This window comes from Bos grunniens, chromosome X (genome assembly GCF_055505025.1).
Source record: "Bos grunniens cultivar Pamir isolate PY7600 chromosome X, Bosgru_T2T1.0, whole genome shotgun sequence".
Lineage (NCBI taxonomy): Eukaryota > Metazoa > Chordata > Mammalia > Artiodactyla > Bovidae > Bos > Bos grunniens.
This window is the reverse complement of record NC_141194.1, coordinates 30,554,392-30,578,335: the sequence shown is the minus strand read 5'-3', so window position 1 is coordinate 30,578,335 and position 23,944 is coordinate 30,554,392. Positions and strand designations below refer to the sequence as shown.

At 37.1% G+C, this 23,944-nt stretch overlaps 1 protein-coding gene across 20 annotated transcripts in view; it reads left to right on the top strand.

Moving 5' to 3' along the window:
- Positions 1 to 23,944, top strand: part of DMD (dystrophin) — a 2,667,987-nt gene that overhangs the window by 2,082,424 nt on the left and 561,619 nt on the right. For all 20 annotated transcript variants that reach the window (XM_086387503.1, XM_086387509.1, XM_086387510.1 and 17 more), the window contains one exon: positions 12,264 to 12,418. In XM_086387503.1, coding sequence (XP_086243629.1) covers positions 12,264 to 12,418 — 155 coding nt within the window. The remainder of the gene's footprint in view (positions 1 to 12,263; positions 12,419 to 23,944) is intronic.

The following is a 23,944-nucleotide window of genomic DNA, read 5'->3' as shown; positions in this document are numbered from 1 at the left end:
AAAAAAAAAAAAAAGGAAATTATAGGCCAATGCCTTTGATGTGTATCAATACAAAAACCTCAACAAAATGTTAGCAAACCAAATCCATTGATATATATAAAAGATCATATGTCATGATCAAGTTGGATTACAGATGGTTCAATATTTGCAAATCAATATACCATATTAACAAAAAGAAAGGTAAAAATCACACGATCACCTCAATAGATGCAGAAAAAGCATTTGATGAAATTCAGTACCCATTCATCAAAAAAGAAAAAACTCAACAAAGTTAGCATAGAGGGAACATATTAATATCTCAAGTTAATAAAGGCTATTTATGACAGACCCACAGCTAACATCGTACTCAGTAGTGAAAAGCTGAAAGCCTTTCCTCTGTATTCAGAAAAAAGACAAGGAATCCCACTCTCACCACTTCTATTTGACATAGTATTGGCAGTCCTAGCCATAGCAGTCAGACAAGAAAAAGAAGACAAGGCATTCAAATTGAAATGAAAAAAAGCAAAACTGTCACTATTTATAGATAAAGTAATGCTTTATATAGAAAACCCTAAATAAAGTCTCCACTCAAAAACTAGTAGAACTAATAAATGAATTCAGCAGATTTGCAGGATAAAAGATTAATATACAGAAATCTGTTGCTTTTCTATACACTAATAATGAACTATCAGAAAGAGAAAGTTAAAAAACAATCTTACTTAAAATCACATCAAAAAGAATAAAAAGCCTTGGAATAAACTTAACCAAAGAGGTGAAAGACCTATATTCTGATGAGGTAAATTAAAGGTAATGCAAAGAAAGAAAAAGATATTTTGTGTTCTTGGATTGGAAGAATATTGTCAAAATGCCCATACCACCTACAGCAATTTACAGATTTAATGCAATCCCTATCAAAATACCCATGACATTTTTCACAAAATTAGAACAAATAATCCTAAAATTCATGTGAAACCATAAAAGACTTTAAATTGTTCAAGCAATATTTTTAAAAAAAAAGAAAAAAAGCTGGAGGTGTCATCTTAGACTACAGCAATCAAAACAGCATGGTATTGGCACAAACAGACTTGTAGATAAATGGGACATAATAGAGAGACCAAAAATAAACCTACACACCTATGATTAATCTATGCTAAAGGAGGCTGGAATATCCAATGGAGAAAAGACAGTCTCTTCAACAAGTGGTGCCTGATAAACTGGAAAGCTACATGTAAAAGAATGATATTATAACATTTCCTCACACCATATACAAAAATAAACTCAAAATGGATAAGAGGTCCAAATGGAAGACCTGAAACCATAGAACTCCTATAGGCAGAACACTTTCTGACATAAATCACAGCAAGATTTTTTTGGCTGTCTCTCCTAAGGCAAAAGAAATAAAAGCAGAAATAAACAATGGGACCTAATTAAACTTAAAAGCTTTGTCATAGCAAAGGAAACCATTAACAAAATGAAAAAACAACTTACAAACCTGGAGAAAATATTTGCAAATGATGCTACTGACAAGGGATTAGTCTTCAGAATATGCAATCAGCTCATACAGCTTAATATCAGAAAACAACCGAATCAAAAAATGGGAAGAAGATCTGAGTAGACATTTTTCCAAAGTAAGTAGTCCAGTGGCCAATAGGCACATGAAAAGGCACATTCACTAATTTTTAGAGAAACGCAAATCAAAGCATCAGTGAGATACCACCTCACACTTGTCAGAATGTGCATGCATGGGCAGAATGGCTGTCATCAAAAGGTCTGCAAATAACACATGTTGACAAGGATGTGAAGAAAAAGGAAACTCTTGTACACCTTTTGGTGGGTATGTAAATTGGTGTAGCTGCAATGGAAAACAGTATGGAGGTCCCTTTAAAAACTAAAAATAGAACTAAAAATTCCATCCCAGTGTATATATCTGGGAAAAAATGACAACAGTAACTTGAAAAGATACTTGCACCCCAGTATTCATAGCAGCACTAATTACAATTACCAAGATGTGGAAGCAACCCAAAGGCCCATCAACAGATGAATGGACAAAGATGTGGTACATCTATGCAGTGAAATATCGGTCATGAAAAGGAATGAAGTTCTGCCATTTGTAGCAACATGAATGGACCTAATATTATCCTTAGTGAAATAAGTCATGCAGAGAAAAGACAGTATATAATATTATTTATATATGGAATCTAAAAATAATACAGATGGATATATATGCAAAACAGAATCAGACTCACAGACTGAATATTTTCCTCTGAGATCAGAAACAAGGTAAATACGTCTGCTCTCACCACTTCTTCAGTCGTGTCCAACTCTTTGTGACCCTATGCACTGTAGCCTCCCAGACCCCTCAGTCTTCCCAGGTGGCTCAGATGGTAAAAAAAAAAAAAAAAAAAAAAAAAATTTGCTTTCAATGCAGGAGACCTGGGTTCAGTCCCTGGGTTAGAAAGATCCCCTGGAGGATGGAATGGCAATCCACTCCAATATTCTTAAGCTTCCCAGGCGGCACTAGTGGTAAAGAACCCGCCTGCTAATGCAGGAGACAACAGAAAAACAGGTTCGATCCCTTGGTCAGGAAGGTCCTCTGGAGTAGGAAATGGCAACCCACTCCGGTATTCTTGCCTGGAGAATCCCATGGACAGAGGACCCTGGTGGGCTACAGTCCATATGGTCACAAAGAGTCAGACAAATGAAGCAAAGCATTCTTCTATTCTTCTTCCTCACCGCTTCTATTTACCACTGTACTGGAAGTTTAGGTTGGGAGATTAGGCATGAAAAAATAGGTAAAAATTATCCATATTGGAAAGGAAAAATTAAAATTATCCCTGTTTGCAGATGACCTTAACTAGTATATAGATAGTTCTAAGGAATACACTACAACTGTATAAAACTAATAAGTTAATTCAGCAAATTTGCAGGATGTAAGATCAAAATACAGAAAACAGTGCTTTTTCTATAAACTGACAGTGAATAATCTGAACGGTGAAATTCACAAAATTATTCCATTTATTGAATAAATAACAACAAAATATTAGGAATAAGAAAAATGCAAGACTTTTCTGTTGAGAACTACAATGCTAAAAGAATTTAAAGTTTAAGTAAATGGAAAAGCGTGCCATATTCCCACATCAAAAAACTTAATATTGTTAAGATATCCATATCCCAAAATTGACCTACAGACTCTCTATAGTTCTTATCAAAATCCTCATTGATTTTCCTATATAAATTGACAAGTAGATCCTAAAATTCGTACTGAAATACAAAGGACAAAAAATAGCAAAAGTAACCTTGAAAAAAGCACAAACTTGGAGGACACACAATTTCTAATTTCAAAGCTTAATAGAAAGCTAGTAATCAAGATGGTGTGGTACTGACATCAAAATAGATATATAGATCAAGGAAATAAAATTGAATATTCAGAACTAAATTCTTGCATTTATAGTCAATTGATTGTTGGCAAGAATGCCTAGACAATTCAAAGGTAAAAGCATATTTTTGTTCAAAACTTCATGCTTGCATCACTGAATTATCCACATATAAAATAATGAAGTTTGACCCTACCTTAGACCATACAGAAAAAATAATTTAAAATGGATCTTAGAGCTAAATATAAGAATGAAGATATTACAACTCTTATAAGACAACAAAGGAGCACAATGAGTTAGGCAGTGTGTTCTCTGAAAAGACACCAAAAGCCAAAGTGCAGAGAAAAAATGTATAAATTGGACTTCATCAAAATTGAAAATTTTGTGCTGCAAGCAATATTATAAAGAAAGTTAAAAGATGACCCACAGAATGAGAGAAAATATTTGCAAATCATCTGTCTGATAAGACTTGTATGCAGAATATGTAAAGAACTCTTAAACCTCAGCAAGAACAAGAAGGACTCAATCTTAAATCAGCAAAGGATTTTTAAAACATTTTTTCACAGATGTACAAATGGCTAATAAGCACACAAAGTGATGATTAACATCCTTTGTCATAAAGAAAATACAAATGAAAACCACAATGAGATAACCACTTCATACACTCTAGGGTCACACTTGAGTAGGTATGTCAGTCAGGATAGGCTAAGTTACGCCACACTAACAAACTATCCCCAAATCTAGAGACAACACAAAGTTTGTGTTTTGTTCATCTTATATGTCAAGTGTAGATTCACAAGGGCATTATACTGAGCTTACTCAGGGACTGCAGCTGATGAGAGCAGCATCTTGATACATACTTCCAGGATCAGAGAGTCGGGAACACAATGAATGAAGCCATTTACTCTTAAACTGCCTGCCTGAAACTGACATGTAGACAAAATCAATTGTCACTATCCCCAGTTCAGTGGGGATGCAGATATGTGATCATCTGGTATGAAAAAAAGCACTGAATGTTCATGAACAATAATGTATATAGTGTACCACTCATGGGATTTGAAAATAGCTGTGGAGATGCTACTTTCTGGGAATGTGTCCTCTGGTGTTCTGTCTGGAATCATTTCTACCCAGTCAAATCCACACCCTCTCAACCAGACTTCTTAGATGCCTGGGGTAGCTGGGTGATTTGTTCATTACAACACTGCTTCAGCCTTTTAATAAAGTCAGCAAATTAAAGAAAGAGCACAGATAAAGAGAATGCTTTCCAAAATGTCATAATGAAATTAAGGTAATGAAGCACTTGGAGGGCTCTCCTCCTTTCTTTTTGTATAAAACTTATTCCAAAGAAGCTGGAAGAGAAATGGGGCCTGAAAGTAACGAAGGGGAAAAATAAATTGTATGCCATTAGTTTAATTATAAAAATTCATTACATGAAGCCATGTAAGACAGAAAATAATGGAACTCTAATGGGTTGGCCGATAACACATTTACTAGCCTGCTCTCAGCTTGTAGTCATTGTCAAAAGGACAAAGAAGTAGCAACTTTGGTATGTAGTCCTCAAAGCTGTTGAAAAGATGAATCATGTCCAGTAAGCTGGAAAATGAGGGCTGTTTTTTCAAATAGTATCCCCTGTATACACAGTTACTTTCTGAAACAGTGTTGTTTAGTAATGTCAGAGGTTTAATAGATGAGTCTTGAAGTTAATGGTGAAAGACTTTACTTTTGAAATGGCTTCCTTACAGATATTTTAACATTTCTATTATATATACATAAAGAGGTTTTATAGGTCATTTTAATTCACACAAACAAGACAGAAATTGTATTTCCTTTTCCCAATAAATATGTATAGAACATTAATTCATACTCAGGAGTAAACGGTTTAGTGATTTTTTAATAAACTAAATATGTATTTTTTGCTGTCTCTGTTTGGCAATGTGTTACTTTATTATACATAGTAATTTTCCAATCATGCTATAATCATCAAGGATACTATTTTATATTCTTCAAAATCCAATTATAATAAATCCAACCGTCTTCCTTAAATTCTTTTATGTGGAAGCATATCTTCTTTAAGTAGATTGAACACTGAATTTGAAAGCCAAGAAAACTACATTTTTGTGATGTTTCTTTCACTGACAAGCTATGTCACCTTCATCAAGTCACTTAACCTTTTAGAGGTTTTGCATAAGAGGAAAGTGTTGCAGGAAGAAGAGTCCCTTCCAGAGTCCAAGAGTAGGCTCCTGTCTAACGCTTGGAAATGAATTGTCTGAGAAGACACCTGTATTGACAAAGCAAGAGACTTTATTGGGAAGTGGTGCCTGAGTGGAGAGAGCAGGAGGGTAAGGGAACCCAGGAGAACTGCTCTGCCACGTGACTCATGGTCCTGGGTTTTATGGTGATGGGGTTAGTTTGGGGGTTGTCTCTGGCAAATCACTCTGACTCAGGGTTCTTCCTGGTGTCGTGCACATTGCTTAGCCAAGATGGACTCCAACAAGGAGGATTCTGGGAGATTGGTAGGACATGTGGCATCTCCTTTATACCTTTCTGGAATGCTTCCTGTTGGTGCTGGCTTGTTCTGTGTTCCTTACCAGGACTTCCTGTCCTAAAATGATTCATGCAAATGGTTACTATGGTACCTGACTAGGGTAAGCAGTTTCAATCAGTGTTTCCCCTCACAAAAGGAGACAGAGGAAAGGAGGTAGCAAAAGATGAAAGTGGATATTTATGTAAGGATCATATATTTGAGGGAGAGGTCATATACCCAAGGAGGGACATTTTAACTTCATCTTGTAGGTAACAGGGAGCCATTGAAAGGTTTAGCAGAGGAGTAATATGGTTAATATTTGTATTTTAAAAAGATTGCTTGAGCATCTATCCAAGGATGAAAGGTCTGGTTTGAAAGTAAAAGGAGGGAACCAATAAAAAGGTTATTGCAAAGTCCAAGTAAGAGGTGATGAGGGCTTAAATTAAGGCAATAGCCATGGAGGTAGAACATTTGGATATAAGGGCACATTGTGATATAACATTTTTATGGATATGCACCAGCCTCCTTCACTAGCTGAGGATCAACCTACACTAAGGAGAAGAAGGTTGGGCTAGGGACAGAATCTTTGTGAATACCCACATTAAGGGACAGGCAGAAAAAGGAATACTTGAGCCTTAAGAATATAGAGAGGACACCCAAAAAGAGGGGGGCCAGGAAGGATAGAGCCTCAAGAAGGACAGAGCAGTCAGTAGAACCAGTCGCTGTCTGGAAATCAAATAAATAAGAAAGTAGAACTGTCCACAGACATTGATCATTGCTGACTGAATTGGTTAACTATTTTTGCAAAAATGCAGCATGACAACCTCATGACACTATTAGCATACAACTATAAGCATGTATTTCTTAAGTTTGCAGCTTGTCTGGGTGACATTGCCACACGTAGCAGGTTGGGTGGAGTGCCTCTCTGTCACATGTCACTCATCCTTCTCCAGTGATGGGCAGGCCAGCTCACTAACATGTTTGATAATGGCAGCCGTGCAGAAGGGCCAGCCCCAATGCAGAAGCACGTTTTCAGCCTCTGCTTGTGTCATGTCTGTTAACATCCCACTAGACTTAGGCAAAACAAGTCATATGGCCAAGCTCACTGTCAAGGCCAGGAAGGTCAGTTGTGCCTTTTGTAGCAGGAAATTCAAAGTCACACGGCAAAGGGCATGGATACAAGGTGGGATAAAGAACTGAGGTCAGTAATTCGATTTGCCACAGTGACTTCTTTCAGAATAGTTTTACTGAGATGGCAGTGGCAGAAACCTGATTTTGATGAATTGTGCAGTGGCAGGAATGTAATCAAGTTGAGGCAATGAGTGAGTGAATATTTGCCTTTTGAGGAGCTTAACTGTGAAGGGAAAGAAAATGATAGCAGATTTTGTTAAAGATGGGGAAGAGGCTCATGTTTGAAAGCTGTGGAGAAAGATCTTGCAGAGAGGAAAGAGGTTGAAAAGACAGAAAAGGGAGTACATGGAGGAATAGGAGGAGGAGTGTCAAGTTGGAGGAATCAGTGTCCCTCAGCACAAGTCAGCTCTTCCCCTGAGACTGGAGAGAAATTTATGCTTGATGTTAAATTGTGTGTACTCAGTCACTCAGTCATGTCTGACTCTTTGCAATCCCATGGACTGTAGCCTGCCAGGCTCCTCTGTTCATGGGATTCTTTACGCAAGAATACTGGTGTGGGTTGCCACGCCCTCCTCCAGGGGATCTTCCTGTCCCAGAGACTGAACCCGAGTCTCCCACATTGGCAGGCAATTCTTTACCACTGAGCCACCAGGGAAGCATACGGAGGGGGTTTGGTGGATGCATAGTGCAGATACACAAGGCACAGTGCCTGGAGAGAGGCAGCCAAAGGGCAGAGAAGATTTTCTATATTTAAATTTGTCTTGTCTTGCCTTAAAATATGAGTTTTATTTCACACAAGCAATTTGATTTTGATTTTGAGCTCATAACACACCTAAGGCATAAGCAGTATAAGGAGCCCCATCCTGTTTTACAGACAACAAAGCTGGAACCCAAAAGGTTGAAGGCTTTAAGATCAAACTGCAAGACAGTGGCCAGTCCAGACTTCCTGGGAACATGCCTTTTCATTATTCTGCATGGCTTTTCATGATGTTCCTTTGAGTGAGAGCCATTAAAATTTTTTAAATCGAGTTCACCTAAAACAAACCTGAAGTTCACTTGTGGGTGAACATCCCAAAACACGTTTGATAAGAAAACTTATACAATACTCAACTTGAAAGTTTTAATTGTAGGTCTGCATACTCACAGATTCCTGGGTGACTCGGTGGTAAATAACATCGCCTGCCAATGCAGGAGATGCAAGAGATGTAGGTTCAATCCCTGAGTCAGTAAGATCCCCTGGAAAAGGGCATGGCAACCTACTCCAGTATTCTTGCCTGGGAAATTCCATGGACAGAGGAGCCTGGTGGGCTACAGTCTTTGGGGTCACAAAGAGTCGGACACAACTGAACACACACACATACTGCATACTCACATTTATCTTCTAAATTAAAGGGAGTCTTTTAGAGGTACGGCATTGTAGACAATGTCTATGAAATAGTGGGTCCCTTTCTTTCATTGAATGGAGGCTCACTGTTGTGGCTGTAGTGTGGTTCATTAAAAATAGCAGTAGCAGTAGTGGTAGTAGTAATAGTGATTATAACTAATACTTTTTTAATGCTTTGGGTATACCAGGCACCACTCTGTTTTCCCTGGATTTTAAAAATTCATCCCCATATTAATCTTTCAAGGTAATAAATACTGTTAATATACATATTTAACAAGGGGAAAACTGAGGCACAGAGAGCATAATTAATTTTCCCATTTGTCACATCATTAGTAAGTGATCAAGTCAGGATTCAAACCCAGTAGGCTCATTCTGTTGTCCAAGCTCTTAAATACTCTTTCCCTTCCTCCTTTGTTTTCTCCCGTGTTGGGTCAATATTCCTAAAAAGAGTTCTGACAAAGAAAAAAGAGAAGGTAAATGTTAAAAAATTTGTATACTCAAAATTCTTGAATTCAACTTGTGCCATAATCTATAATCATTTTTTCTGTCTAAAACACTGTGTAAATACAGAGCACATATTGTAGCAGCATTATATGAGGTTTGAATATGAAAATTTCTTTCCTGGTTGGGGACACAGTCTTATAAGAATTGAGCATTTTCTCTTCTTCATAAAACACACACACACACACGCCTCCAAAATCATCTTTTTTTTATAGGCTAGTACTCACAGTATTTTAAATTTCTTCATATGCCATGATCACCACACAATTCCCTGTAGAGTATACCATTGTAAATGGAATTCAGAAGTAAAAAGAATGTGTGTGAATTCCATTGTATTTTGAATTTACACTTCTTCTGTGGTCTGACCTTGTCCCAGGACTGAATTTCACAGTGTAGGCAAAGCTGATCAAGGTCATTGTTCCTGTTGTGAATGACGCTTGGCTAAAGCCCAAGGTGATCAACATATTAATACCTTAGGAGGAAGGAAACCAGTCTGTTCTGTCTTTAAGGGAGAAAAGGGTGCTGCCTTGAGAACCTTTGAGTTTAGATAAGGGCCTAAGCCCTGTCAATGTGAGTCAAGGTCAGTAGGATTTTTTTCTTTTTAATCCTTCATCACAGCAAAACCTGAGCAGTGAGTAGTGAAGAGCAGCGTTTAGTCAAGATTTCCTTAGGTATAAAAATTTAAATTTCAGTGTGAATACAAATTTGAAGCAAAATATATGGCCTGTGTATTCTTCTCTTTCAAGCATTAAAGTATACCAAAAATCTCTGGTTTGAAGTCAACCCTTACTGTTTTATTACCTTTTCCTATGAAGTCTCTAATTAAATTTTACCCTGCTATGTCCTTCAAGATTCTGGAAAATTCCAGCATAGTTTTCAACTTCTACTTTTGGTATTTTTTATGATCTATAGATTCAAACCAAAGAATATATCTCTTATATCTAAACTTTCAAGTAGTTACCCATGAGTGAGAGTTGACTTCCAAGATTGGCTTTCCTAGATAAATGATTTTAATTGCACTTATTAAAATTGTAATTAGCATTTTATATTGCTAAATCTCCAGGAGGAGGAAATGCCAACCCACTCTAGTATTCCTGCCTGAAAGATCCCATGGACAGAGGAGCCTGGTAGGCTACAGTCCAAAAGATTGCAAAGACTTGGACACGACTGAGCAACTAATAAGCATGTACACATTGCTAAATCTCTACAGATACACTCTGATGTTGGTTCATAATAGGTGTTTTTTTAGCATTTGCATTTTTCTTCAAAAGGAATTACTTTACAGAAAGGTAACTAAGTTATCAATGTCAGTTTTGTAGATTCTTATGCTGCCAATTAGAGATTTAATAGATGATTGATAATAAGCTCTTCTTTTAAGCTCTGAATACCATCTTCTGGATAAGGGTCTTTCATATCTTAGTGTACATTACTTTTAACACTGTAGGTTAAAAGTGGCTTAAGTGAAGAGGGAAAGGGGAAAAGGTAATTTTGTACTGTAGGAAATTTCTAGAAAGGCAAAGTCTTTGGTGTGTGTATGTTTCACCTCAGAAAGGCTTTTGTTCAGTGTGAGGCTATAAAAGTAGAAAAGGAGTTTATAAGGAGAAACGGGTATTCCACAAAGTTAAATTTTAATTACTGTGTAGTACAGTGACTATACTCTGTACCTTTAAAAATTGTCTCTCTTTTTATAGCAAAACTTAGTGATGCTGGCTTTAGTTGGTTGCTGCTAGTTCAATTATCTGGGTCTATTTGCTGTTTGCAATAAATGCAACAGTCTAGAATAGACTATTCTAATTAACTGAGAAATGCCAGATTGTATAATGACTATACATTTTCAAGGAACAAGAGTCTACTCAAATATACTGAAACTGTGCTGAATGTACTAGTGTTTGATTTTTATCATCATAAATCGTATTAACATAAAAGAACACATACTAAAACAAGAGCAATTACTCTTTTCACAAACAACATTTAGTTTCAATTTTCTCTTTTCCCCTTCCAGTTCATGTCAATGTACTCGTACAGATTTAAGAAATACAGTGATGATAGAAATTGTGTTCTGTTTTTGTCCTTAGGATTTCTGTGCACATTTACTGCATATTAGACCATTGGGTTGAAGTATTGTCTTATTTTAATGTCCTCTCATTAAACATTGAAATTGTATCTCATTTTTTACTATCTTAGTTGATGAAGATCTTTATTCCTATAATGTATTTCTTTTAAATATTTTACTAGAACAAAATATTAAAACTAGATTACTGAGTCAATGGGAATAAGCATTTGTATTTCACTTGATATATATTGCCAAACTGTCCTAATAGATACCATTCCCAGAAATAGTATATCAATGTGCTAGTTTGGCTACAGTCTTTCCAGCTTTGGATTTTATTTTTTTTAACTTAATTGGTGTCAAATTGTAATACTCCATGTTTTTCATTTATTAGAAAGTTGATTTTTTTCTCTTTCTATAAAAATAGCTTTTATTCTTCCTCTTATTTGAATTTCCTGTTACTATTCCTTTGTCCACTTAACCCACCGTGTTGGATTTGGTATAACTGTCTTAGAAATTTAATAATACTATAATGTTTATAAGCCTCTCCCATGCATTTGAAGCAATGTTTAATAGAAATGTACAGTTAATATGCATCCAAATGAGCCTATCATTGGTTTATTTCTTTCTTTGGTATATGATATTTCAAGTGATAAAATAGTGATAAATGCTTTGATAATACTCAATTGTTAAAGATAATAAAAGAAAACATAGATCATTTGGTTTAACAAAATTTATATATTTAAAATTTTATTCTGATTTTAAAGTAGAATAGTTGTAAGTATTATGAATAGGCCAATCCTTTAAAGAAGTTCAAAACGAGAATAACAGCATTTTTTTTTTTTTTTTGGAAGCTCAATATTTTCTGTATGCTACTTTAGTTGAGTGCCAGTAGATGGCACTAATTACATAAACAATTCAACAAGTTAATGACGGGGTTGGGGGGAAATGCATGTGTTATTTTTTTCTGTTCAAATTTTGGTATATGTCATATATTCAACAATGATTTGGGAGCTTATTTTTATAGTTTTTTCTCTCCCATGATAAAAAGACAATTAAGCCAAGGTTGTTTCCAATTAATTGCTACTAAATTGAAATACCTGATACTGAGTATTGCTCAAGATGCTGCATTTGAAAACTTTTGTCATGAAAAGTGGGTTAGCTTATACTGTCCAGATTGACTAAACCACACAGGGTCAGTGAAAAGCAGTCATGCAGACATGCTCTGACCCAAGGATTCAGAAGTTACTTATGAGAAAATCCAACTAGAGATTTCAGAGAAAAGTGACATTCATTCTCTTTTTCCATGTGCATCTATAGCAGTTGGCCAAAGACCTCCGCCAGTGGCAGATAAATGTAGATGTGGCAAATGACTTGGCACTGAAACTTCTCCGGGATTATTCTGCAGATGATACCCGAAAGGTACACATGATAACAGAGAACATCAATGCCTCTTGGGCAAGCATTCATAAAAGGTATGAACTCCATTATTTCTAAAACTATTTGCTGACTTCCATGATGGGGTGGTGACCATGGGTAGACAATGCAGATTTGCTTTCCCATCCTGCTAACCTGGGGCTTGCAAGGATCCAAGATGAGAAATGCCAACTAAACTCACTTTCTTTCTGAAGTCCTCTTATTTTAAAGATGAGGGACCTGAAGACTGGTGAAATCAAATGACTTGCCCACAGTCAGAAAGGTAGTGACATAGCTGTGCAATTAGACAAAAACAAAAGATGGATTTGTAGATAGAGGAGCCATTTACCAGTCTACTTTGACAACTCTATCCAAAGAAGTATTGTTCTATTCCATCACGATGCATACTGCCCCGTCTTTAATCTGACAAGGAAGTCATTTTGGGGTTCATGATGGAGTTACAGCTACTGATGGTGCCATCATTGTATCTCACTCTGCGTACCCAATAGGAAAATTTGTGCAGTGTAACATGACTCATAATTTCATTTCCCATTATATACCTAATGGCAATCAATGGCTCTTAGAGACACCATCTCCTCAAACTAGGTCCTGTCTCTTTATTATCTAGTCTTAACCCCTTGGGCTTTTCTTTCATTAGCATTATCCTAATTATATTAATAAAATTATAAACAAAAACATGAATTATGTAACTAATTGTTAAATGATTGTCCTTCACATTAGTCTAAAGTCCCTGAGGACAAAGGCTATCTTTCTTATTTGACATATCCTGAACCAAGTGATGCAGTAGGGAGCTGGTAAACATTCGTGTTTTTCTAATTGAAATGTAGCTGATATACAATATTATGTTAGTTTCTGATAAACTACCTAGTAATTTGACATTTGCACATATTATGAAATGATCATTATGTTAAGCCTAGTAGCCATCTGTCCCCATACAAAGTTATAACAATGTTATTGACCATATTCCTTGTACTGTATGTTATATCACTATTGCTTATTTATTTTATAACTGGAGATTTATACCTCTTAATCCCCTGCACTTATTTCACCCCTTTACCTTCTCTTCCCTTCTGGAAACTACCCATTTGTTCTCTGGCTATATGAGTCTGTTTTCATTATGTTTTGTCTGTTTTTGTTTTGTTTTAGATTCCACATATGAGATCATACAGTATTTGTCTTTGTCTAACTTATTCACTTAGCATGATATCCTCTAGATCCATCTATGTTGTCACAGATGGCAAGATTCTAATATTTATAGGTGAGTAATATTTCAACCTAGACAGCATATTAAAAAGCAGAGACATTACTTTGCCAACAAAGGTCCATCTAGTCAAAGCTTTGGTTTTTCCAGTAGTCATGTATGGATGTAAGAGTTGGACTATAAAGAAGGCTGAGCACCAAAGTATTGATGCTTTTGAACTGTGGTGTTGGAGAAGACACTTGAGAGTCCCTTGGACTGCAAGGAGATCCAACCAGTCCATCCTAAAGGAAATCAGTCCTGAATATTCATTGGAAGGACTGATGTTGAAGCTGAAACTCCAATACTTTGACCACCTGATGCGAAGAACTGATTCATTGGAAAAGACCCTGATGCTGGGAAAGATTGAAAGTGGGAGGAGAAGGGGACGCCAGAGGATGAGATGGTTGGATGGCATCACCGCCTCAATGGACATGAGTTTGAGTAAACTCTGGGAGTTGGTAATGGACAGGGAGGCCTGGTGTGCTGCAGTCCAGCACACCAGGGTTTGCAAAGAGTCAGACTGAGCGACTGAACTGAACTGAAATTACATTTTTCACTGACCCAAAAGAATCTGTAATTTGCCAAGCTAATTTGACTCATGCCTCTAAAGTTCTTCCATGTTTCCTTCTCACATACACTCTACAAAAATTCATCCACTTGCGTAGTTTCAGTCTGCTGATGACTATCCATTTATACCATTTGCAGCTGAGAGTCATCTTTGAATTTCAGACCAGCATATCTGATTTACTTCTTTTTACTGTGATGTCCCATAGGAATTTCAAACTTAATAGCCCCAAAGCTGAACTCATCTTTGTCCTCTTACAACCTCTTTTTCCAGATGCAACCTGCTTCTTTTCCTGCTTTTCCAGGTCTCAGTGTAAGTGCCATTTCCTCCAGGAAGCCTTCCCTGACTACCAACCCCAAAGCCTATACTCTTTTGGCCCCCTGTTATTGTGCTTATCTCACTACACTGTTCTTAAGTGTTTGCTGGTCTTTGTCTCTAAGGAGAATGTTTATTCTGTGAGTGTATACACAGTGGCTGTTTATCGACCATATTACCTAGCACTTATCTTGATACACAGTATCTCCCCACAAAACATTTTTTGATTAAATAGGGAATTGAACAAACAAACAAACAAAAATATCTGTGAATGTTCTGGTGTGCCAGTAACTCAACAGAAGAAAAATGTACCTGTTAGGATCACTTTCAGTTTCAAGTAACAGAAAACCCAAGTTCAATAGCTTACCTAATGGGGGTCTGTTTCTGTCACTTAAGGAGAAGTTCAGAATTAAGCAGGTGCTGACATGAGCACAGTAGCTCAGCAATATCAGCCCTGAAGGCTCCTTGTTTTTCTTGACGTTTCATTCAGAATATATGCATTCCAGCAGGAAGAAGGGGCAGTGCTGGTGTCAAGAAAACATGGCTTTTGCAGGAACTTTTGGGTCCGAACTATGCCACCAAACCACCTCTGGTATCTAGGAACTGGGGCTGAGCCAGCCAATAGGGAGTGTCTGCCATGAAGGGTATGGAAGGAAGAAACTGATCAACTCTCATGGTGTAGCTGGGCAGCATGAAATTCTCTGGAGAGACCACCAGTCAAATCCAAGTAAATACAGTACAGTCATGTAGGTCATATATTCATGCACAATGGACTCTTGTAGGATTGTCATAACAGTGGACCATTTGGGCTTGGTGTTGGTTCTGGTCAGTGTGAAAGGGCACGAGGACAGCTGGATTCTCTATTGGCTAATGATACCTTTACATGGGAAGTTCACATACTGTGTATGCTGTATGTGTCACCTGCACAGAATAAACCATATTTTACCCGGCTCCATCTTCTTATATTTTATATCCTTATAGATTATATGCTAGATAGTTAAAGAACAAGAAAACTCTTTATGTGATCTTTTGCATTTTGACCTTTTTATCCAGTATCTCGCCCAGCTAAACCCAGAAGTGAAGGAACATCACCAGCATCCTGTAGATTGGTGCTGTTCAATAGGGTAGCCACTAGCCGTAGGTGGCCATTTAAGTTCAAATGATTACAATTAAATAAAATTTGAAATTCATTTCTTCCAGCTCATCAGCCACCTTTCATGTGCTCAGGAGCCACCAGTAGTGAGTGGCTTCCCCATTGAACAGTGCGAAATTGAACATTTCCATCATCACAGAAAGTTTTATTGACTGCCCTGCTTTGGATCATCTTTGTTTCCATTCCCCTATGCAGTTTAGCATACATATATAATAATTGCATACCATATTACTTCAAAAAATAGCTTTTGGCATGTTTTGTAAGTGAAAAGTATTTCCTTTCAAAGTGGTTCATGTTATTCCATTTCCTTGATTGTACCTTCTTCTTCTGTTTGTCCATTTTCTAGAGTTGATGTTTAACATCTCAAAAACTACAACTATCCCAGAATATAAACACTTTGACTTTTGTTGTTAATCCTATAAACATAATTTTAAAGGAAAAATTACTGATATTTGGGTTTGTGGGAAAAAGTATGTCCTGAATTTGAAAAATATCTGTAACCAAGACTTCTTAGGTAGGAGAAACTGTGTTGAAAACATTCTGATTACATCATTTCCCATGGTTCCAGTTTTACCACTGAACGCTGATACATTGCCTGCACTGAAACTTTCCAGCATATGGATCAGTTCAGTTTAGTTCAGTCACTCGGTCATGTCCGACTCTTTGTGACCCCATGAACTGCAGCACGCCAGGCCTCCCTGTCTGTCACCAACTCCCGGAGTTCACCCAAACTCATGTGCATTGAGTCGGTGATGCCATCCAGCCATCTCATCCTCTGTCATCCCCTTCTCCTCCTGCCCCTAATCCCTCCCAGCATCAGGGTCTTTTCCAATGAGTCAACTGTTCATATCAGGTGGCCAAAGTATTGGAGTTTCAGCCTCAGCATCAGTCCTTCCAATGAACACCCAGGATTGGTCTCCTTTAGAATGGACTGGTTGGATCTCCTTGCAGTCCAAGGGACTCTCAAGAGTCTTCTCCAACACCACAGTTCAAAAGCATCAATTCTTCGGTGCTCAGCTTTCTTCACAGTCCAACTCTCACATCCATACATGACCACTGGAAAAACCATAGCCTTTACTAGACAGACCTTTGTTGGCAAAGTAATATCTCTGCTTTTTAATATGCTATCTAGGTTGGTCATAACTTTCCTTCCAAGGAGTGTCTTTTAGTTTCAACATATACAAAATCTTTGTGTATTTGGAAGCCTACATAAAGCAATAAAATCTTTACTTCAGTTTAAAATTTTTGAATGTTAAATAAGGTACAAAAAAGTATTACTCAGAAGAACTTCACTTTGGTATCATATATTGGCAAGCTGTAGTTCCAAGACATAATCAAAAGCAAAAACAAGTTAATTTTGTTTTGTAGTTTAGTGTTCAATTTAAGTTTATTAATTGGTCAGAGGAATCTTCAAATACTATACTGACTTTGATGGGACCTTTAATTACCATTTTATATAGAGAAATATAAATAGTCACATGGACCTAAAATGACTTAATCTAGCATTCATGAATATTTTTAAAAAGCTGCTTCTCATGTAAATCCTGTACTTTAGCAATTCATAACAGAACATAGATCATCACTGTGGCATGTGTAGGAAAATATTTTGTTTTCCTGATCATATGCCGTATAGAGTCCATGTTAACATATAAAGCCAGAAATGTGGGCCTTTGCAAGTTCATTTCTTTCCCTTCAGTCTCTGTGAATAGATATGAATTGGTGAATAAGATGATATTAGATGTGATATTACATATTATTATGAGAAGCCTCTAAGGATTAGATTTCAAGGACTGCCATCTGGCTGATGACTTTATGATGACACTGTCATGAGATTTCATTTCCTTATTTCTATTCCGGGATCACTCTTTAAACAAGAAATGAGCATTAACTCTGAATTGTCTGTCTGTAGCTATAGGAGAACTTCTCCAGCTACTTCAGCAAGGAGCAAACTCATCAAGTAGAGGGGCTAGTCCTAATACCAGCAGGTTCAGCATGACTGGCAGTCCTTCACAAAAGTGCCCAGATACCTGAGAAATCTCTCTAGGTTCTAAGAAAAATTTAACATATATTTGTGTGCATGTATAAGTGTGTATATGCATATTCATGAATATATATGCACATATACTATCCCTAAAATTGTATCTCAGTATTCTCCTGTCCACTTTAATAATATGCTTCAAATGTTAATAATTACAATTAAAAGTTGAAAAGCTGAAGGATTATCATCTGTGTTCTTCATCTTTGGCAACAATGAAGCCCTTGTAAATCACTCCTTGCTTCTCTATTTCTAGGTCTTTTTTCTTTTTCACTTTAAAGAAGGAAGAAAAAGGAGAAAAAATTGAGCCCTATATTGTGTGCACCGAAGAGCTGCTGTAACTGAATACTGGATCTCTTTCACATCTTTCACCATATTTTTTTAGTAACCATTCTGCTTTCTTTCTCTGGGATTTTCAATTTCTTCTTTCTTCTCCCCTTCAGCCAACCATCATGTTCAAGTTTCCCTCATCCTAAAAGAATTTTTTAGGATACCAACATTTCTATCCAGCTATCCTTGTTTCCCCCTTACCATCAAAAAATTTTAAAGCAACAATTGACATTATTATTTCCTATTCTTCAGCTTCCAGTTATGCTTTGACCCACTTCAGTCTGGCTTCCCTCACACTACCACTTTCCTGAAGCAAGGACTCGTTAAGATTGTCAAAAATTTTTATAATAGCTAATTGCCCTATTTTTATTTATCCATCTGCTTGACTTCATTTTAACTTTGGTTCAGTTTATCAACTCTATTAGTTGAAACTTTCCCTTCTTTGATTTCCAAAGCAATATTATTTTGCAATTATATTTCTCTAGTAATACAGTAAGCATGAAGTGCTTGGTGCAATGCCTAGCACATAGTAACAGCTCAGTAAATGTCATCTATCATAAACGTTAATAATTCATTCACTCAGTGAATATTTTAGTTCTGGGTATGTGCTCAGTAGGCTCAGTTCTTGGCCCAAGGTATACAGCAGAGAAAAGCCCTCTCCTCATGAAACTTACATCCTGGGAAGGAAGTGAGAAACAGACATTAAAAATTAAAATAGTTAAATGTATGGGATATAAGATTGTGATAAGTGCAATGTGGAAACATAAAGAGGGCAAGTAGTTGAGAATTTGTGTATGAGTGAGCGTGGGGTGGAAGAGAAGGGTCATTACTTAAGTATGGTGGTTAAGAAAGATCTCAGTAAAAGGGTGAGGTTTAAGCAAAACCTACGGAGAAGGCAATGGCACCCCACTCCAGTACTCTTGCCTGGAAAATCCCATGGATGGAGGAGCCTGGTAGGCTGCAGTCCATGGGGTCACTAAGAGTCAGTCACGACTGAGCGACTTCACTTTCACTTTTCACTTTCATGCATTGGAGAAGGAAATGGCAACCCACTCCAGTGTTCTTGCCTGGAGAATCCCAGGGACGGGGGAGCCTGGTGGGCTGCCGTCTATGGGGTCACACAGAGTCAGACACGACTGAGCAACTTCACTTTCACTTTCACTATGGATGTGAGAGTTGGACTGTGAAGAAAGCTGAGCACCGAAGAATTGATGCTTTTGAACTGTGGTGTTGGAGAAGTCTCTTGAGAGTCCCTTGGACTGCAAGGAGATCCAACCAGTCCATTCTAAAGGAGACCAATCCTGGGTGTTCATTGGAAGGACTGATGCTGAAGCTGAAACTCCAATACTTCGGCCACCTCATGCGAAGAGTTGACTCATTGGAAAAGACTCTGATGCTGGGAGGAATTGGGGGCAGGAGGAAAAGGGGACGACAGAGGATGAGATGGCTGGATGGCATCCCTGACTCAATGTACATGAGTTTGGGTGAACTCCGGGAGTTGGCAATAGACAGGGAGGCCTGGCGTGCTGCGATTCATGGGGTCGCAAAGAGTCGGACATGACTGAGCAGCTGAACTGAACTGAACTGAAAGAACCTAAGGAAGTGAGCCCTGTAGATAGCTGGAAGAAAAACAGTACAGGAGGGTTCTAATAACTGGAAATCCTCTGAGACAGGCGTATGCTTGGCTGGTTGAAGGAACCTTGACGAAACCTGTATGATGGTAATGGGTCAAGCAAACAAGAGTGCAGTAGACAAGGCGTTCAGAGAGGTGAGAAGAATCTGATTACACTGGGCCTTATAGGCCCCTCCATGGACTTTTGCTTTTGCTCTGAATGAAATAGGAGTCATTGGAGGGTTTTGAGCAGAGGGATAGCATCTTTAACTTCTCTGGCCCCTCTGCAATAACAGACTGAAGGGAAGCAGTGAAACCATTAGGAGACTCTTGCCATAATTCATTCAAAAGACAACTGTGATTTGGACCAGAATATGAGGTGAATGTGGTAAGAAATGGTTGACTTCTATGATATTTTAGGACACAGCCCCAAAGGTTTTGTAATGGTTTAGATTTAAGTATGGAAGACAGGCATCAAGGAAGACTATGGAGTTTCTATCCTGAGCAACTGGAAGATGGAAGACTCACTGAGATGGAGGAGGCTCTAAAAGTAACTCATGTTTTAGGAAGAACATGTGGACATGTCACTTTTGAAATGTCTATTAAGCATCGAGGTGGAGATGTGGAGTAGATAGCTGGCTATAAAATCTTAAGTTCTAGGCAATGATAGGGATCCAAGATATAAATCTAGGAGTTGTAACAATAATCAGTGTACACTCTCTTTGCTGTATACAACCTTTAAATCCTGGTGTTCCATTCTTAAATCTCTCTTTTATTTCTCTACACACATTTAAACTACCTTTGTCTGTCAACTTCAACTATCATTAAGACTCCTCAGTGTTTTTTTTCCATCTCACATCTTTGTCCTTTTCTCTAGAACTATACTTCCAACCACCTCCCATTCATCTCCATCTGCCTTAACTACAGGCTCCAAAATGTCTAAAGTAGAAGGCATTATCTGCCCCTGAAACAATGCATGTTTCCTATGTTTTCAGGGAAAGCATAACTTAATTACTTGATTGTCTTTAATGCTGGAAACTTAAGAATTACCTTCTACTTTTTCCTCCCTCTCTCTTCTCTACTCATACCTGTATTAAGTTGGCTTCTAAATTCTGTGACTTCTACTGCAAAAATTTCTCTTAAGACTAATGCCTTTTCTTTATTCTTCTTCATCACCTCATCCTAAAGCCTCTTCATATTATACCTGGTAGATTGTGACCATGTTTTCTCTGTGCTCCCAACCATTGAATCTCTACACTCACTTGGTATTCACACTGCCCCAGAGTTATTTTCCTTAAAACTAATCTTCTGATTTCTCTTTCCTCTTAGCACTCTTTTTTTTTTTTTTTTGCCTCTTGAAATCTGATGGATGGTATTTTCGTAGGTGATATATTCCCGAAAGCATGCCCCAATTTTTCCAACATCAGAAACAAACAAAATTGATTTATTTTCAGGGAAGAAAAGCACATAATACCACCATGTGTGCTTGTTCGTCAGTTTGTTTATTTAGCAGAGGGACAGGCATGTGAACTTCATAAAGTAGTCTTCCGCTCTGTCCACAAAATGCTGTCCTTTCTCAAAACATTTTTGGAATGCCTTTTCTGGAGCTCCTTGGGGACTGTTTTCTGATCTTCAGAAGACTGTTCTATTATTGTGTAGCCACACCTTGTGTTTGGGGTAACAAACACTGTATTCACTAATTGTCTGTGTATTGAATGAAATGAAGCAATTCATCAGATATTGGGCACTAAATGGCTTTGGATTATTTCCAGAAACTTAGAAGATAAAGATTTGCTGCTGCCCTCTAAGCTACGTAAAGAATAGGATATGATGCTAACAGGAGATCTGTTGAAAATATGACTTCGTAAGTCAGAGACTGCCTATTCTATATTTGTAGCATGTTATGGTCATAAATATTAATGCTACAAAGGGCCCTAAAACCACCAGTTCAAAATTCTCAATTTAGAATAGCCCTATTTTTAATCCCTCTCATGCAAAATATACCTTCTAGTCCATTTTTAAGACTAAAGGGCATTTGGTATATTGAAAAATTCAGTCAGTTAGCAACTCTTCTAGGTACACTTCTTTTAGCAATAGGAGGACATTTCTCTAGGCTCTTTAAGACAAAGTTGTATATATAGTTATAAGGCACTATGGTTTTTATACTGCTGAGACCCTGTCTTCCAAATGATTATGAAGCATAAGAATTCTCACCATCTCACAATAGGATAATGTATTAATATACCTGTAATGCAAACCTTGGGGCTCTGGGCCAGGGAGTGTCATGATCCATGCGAATCTAAAAGGTTCATGGTGGCAACTGCCTGCTTCACTTTATGTCATTTCCTTTAAAGCAATTAGAATGTTTCTAGCTTGCAGGGATTGCATAAAAAGGGAGACATTTGGAATCATATCATTGGTGATTTACTGGTGTGGAAAATTACCTAGTCGTGTAGCCAAGTAGCTGTGTTCGTTTTAACCCAGACCTGCAGTCCTAAACCAGGCCCTCCAAGCACACCAAAATACGTGCTTACAAATGCCTCTTCATACCATTTACCCATGAAAAGACTAAAAATTTTAAAAAAAGACATAATTGTTTCCTAAAGTGAAGTTATAGGATGCCAGCAGACCTTTCTTTTCTTCATTCATTCATTTAATATTATGGTGTCTAAAAGTAAAACAAATGAGTGAAAGTTTCACTTGCTTCATTTAATTGAACCATTAATGTTAACAACAGCATACATTATATTACTTTTCAATTATATTTTCATTTATCATTGTCTCCACATAACTATCATTCTCGAAGTCTTTAAAACATTCAATAAAATATTATAAATTAGCTGGAGTTTATTTTTAGAAAGATGAGTTATTTTGACAAATAGGTATAATCATCATTTGATTTGGGATTTTATCTCTCCAGTTCTAACAGTCATGCTAGTTTGGGGATCTTTTGGCTTCATTCAATTTATAGGGATTTATTTTCTTTCTATAAACCATTAATTCATATGTATTTCTGAAAGTAAAAAATATGCAGAACATGTAGGTATTAGTGAGTTTTTATGGAATTTATTCTTTTCAACTTCCTCCCCCAGAGAAGGGGGTCATTGAAGCATGTCTAGGCAGTGATCAACAGCAGCTCTTTCTCGGTCCCCTTTTACCACTTAGGAAGCATGATCCCATCCCTGACTCACTGAGGCAAAGAGCCCAGCTCAGGTTCTTTGTGTTGTTTCTTGAGCCCGGTAGATTCTGAACTCCTGGTAGCCACTACATACTTCCTAGAGCCTATCAGCTTCATGTCTTCAGCCCTGCATACTACTTCGTGTTTCTGTGCCATTGCTGACCCACAGATCTATGTGTCTTGTTTTCTAAGCTCAGATTGAGCCTTTTGGTTTTGTGTTTTTATATTTTACCTATACCATTGGTCTGTGTTTAAAAGTTCCCTCTATACTTTGAAACAATTTTTTCCTGATATAAAATGATATCTACTAACTGTAGAAAAATTTAAAACTTGAGAAATAGTCACCATCAACATTTTTTTTAGCATTTTCTTTCATAGTTTGGTAAATGTATTTTGTTTATATTTATTTAACTTACTCCCAGTTTAGTAACAGTTGAAAGCACTCCCAGATTGTTTTTTGGTTTTTTTCCCTTTTAAAAATCCTTACTACCTTTTATTAGGGAGGTAATGCATACATATTATCTTTTCAAGCGAAAAAAATGGGAGGAGGAATACTTTCTTAATAAGTCTTGTGACTTATTAAATAATCAGAAACAAAAGCAGTATCTGCATGCCTCCAGCCAATGTTTTATGCTCTGGCCATTCTGCCTAGCATCAGTATTCAGCCAAAGAGATAAAAACTATTTAAATTTGTGGGAAATCAATTCCCCATTCAAATCAGTGGTGGTGTGTTTTTAATATTTTATAATATTCAGCTTCTCTGTTTCCCTTATCAAGTCTCTAATATGGTACTCATGACCATTTTGTGGCCAGCCAGAGTCTTCATGCCATAGACCATTGAAAGCAAGGCAAACAGACCTAATCCAAGCCCCTTTGGAGACTTTAACCCACATTTCATAGATTTATGGCTACTCATACAATTCCTGAGGAGTTATGTTTTTCTTTTATATTGCAAGTATTTTAAATCTACCTAGCAAAATTGAATTAGCTATTAAACATCAATTTTACCACAACTTCTTTTTAAAAATATTTAAATGAAACAAATACTCAACAAAAATGGTCAAACACAACTTGCATCCTGAGACAAATTAAGTGAATAATCATCATGAAGTCATAATAATTATTTATGATTTTTA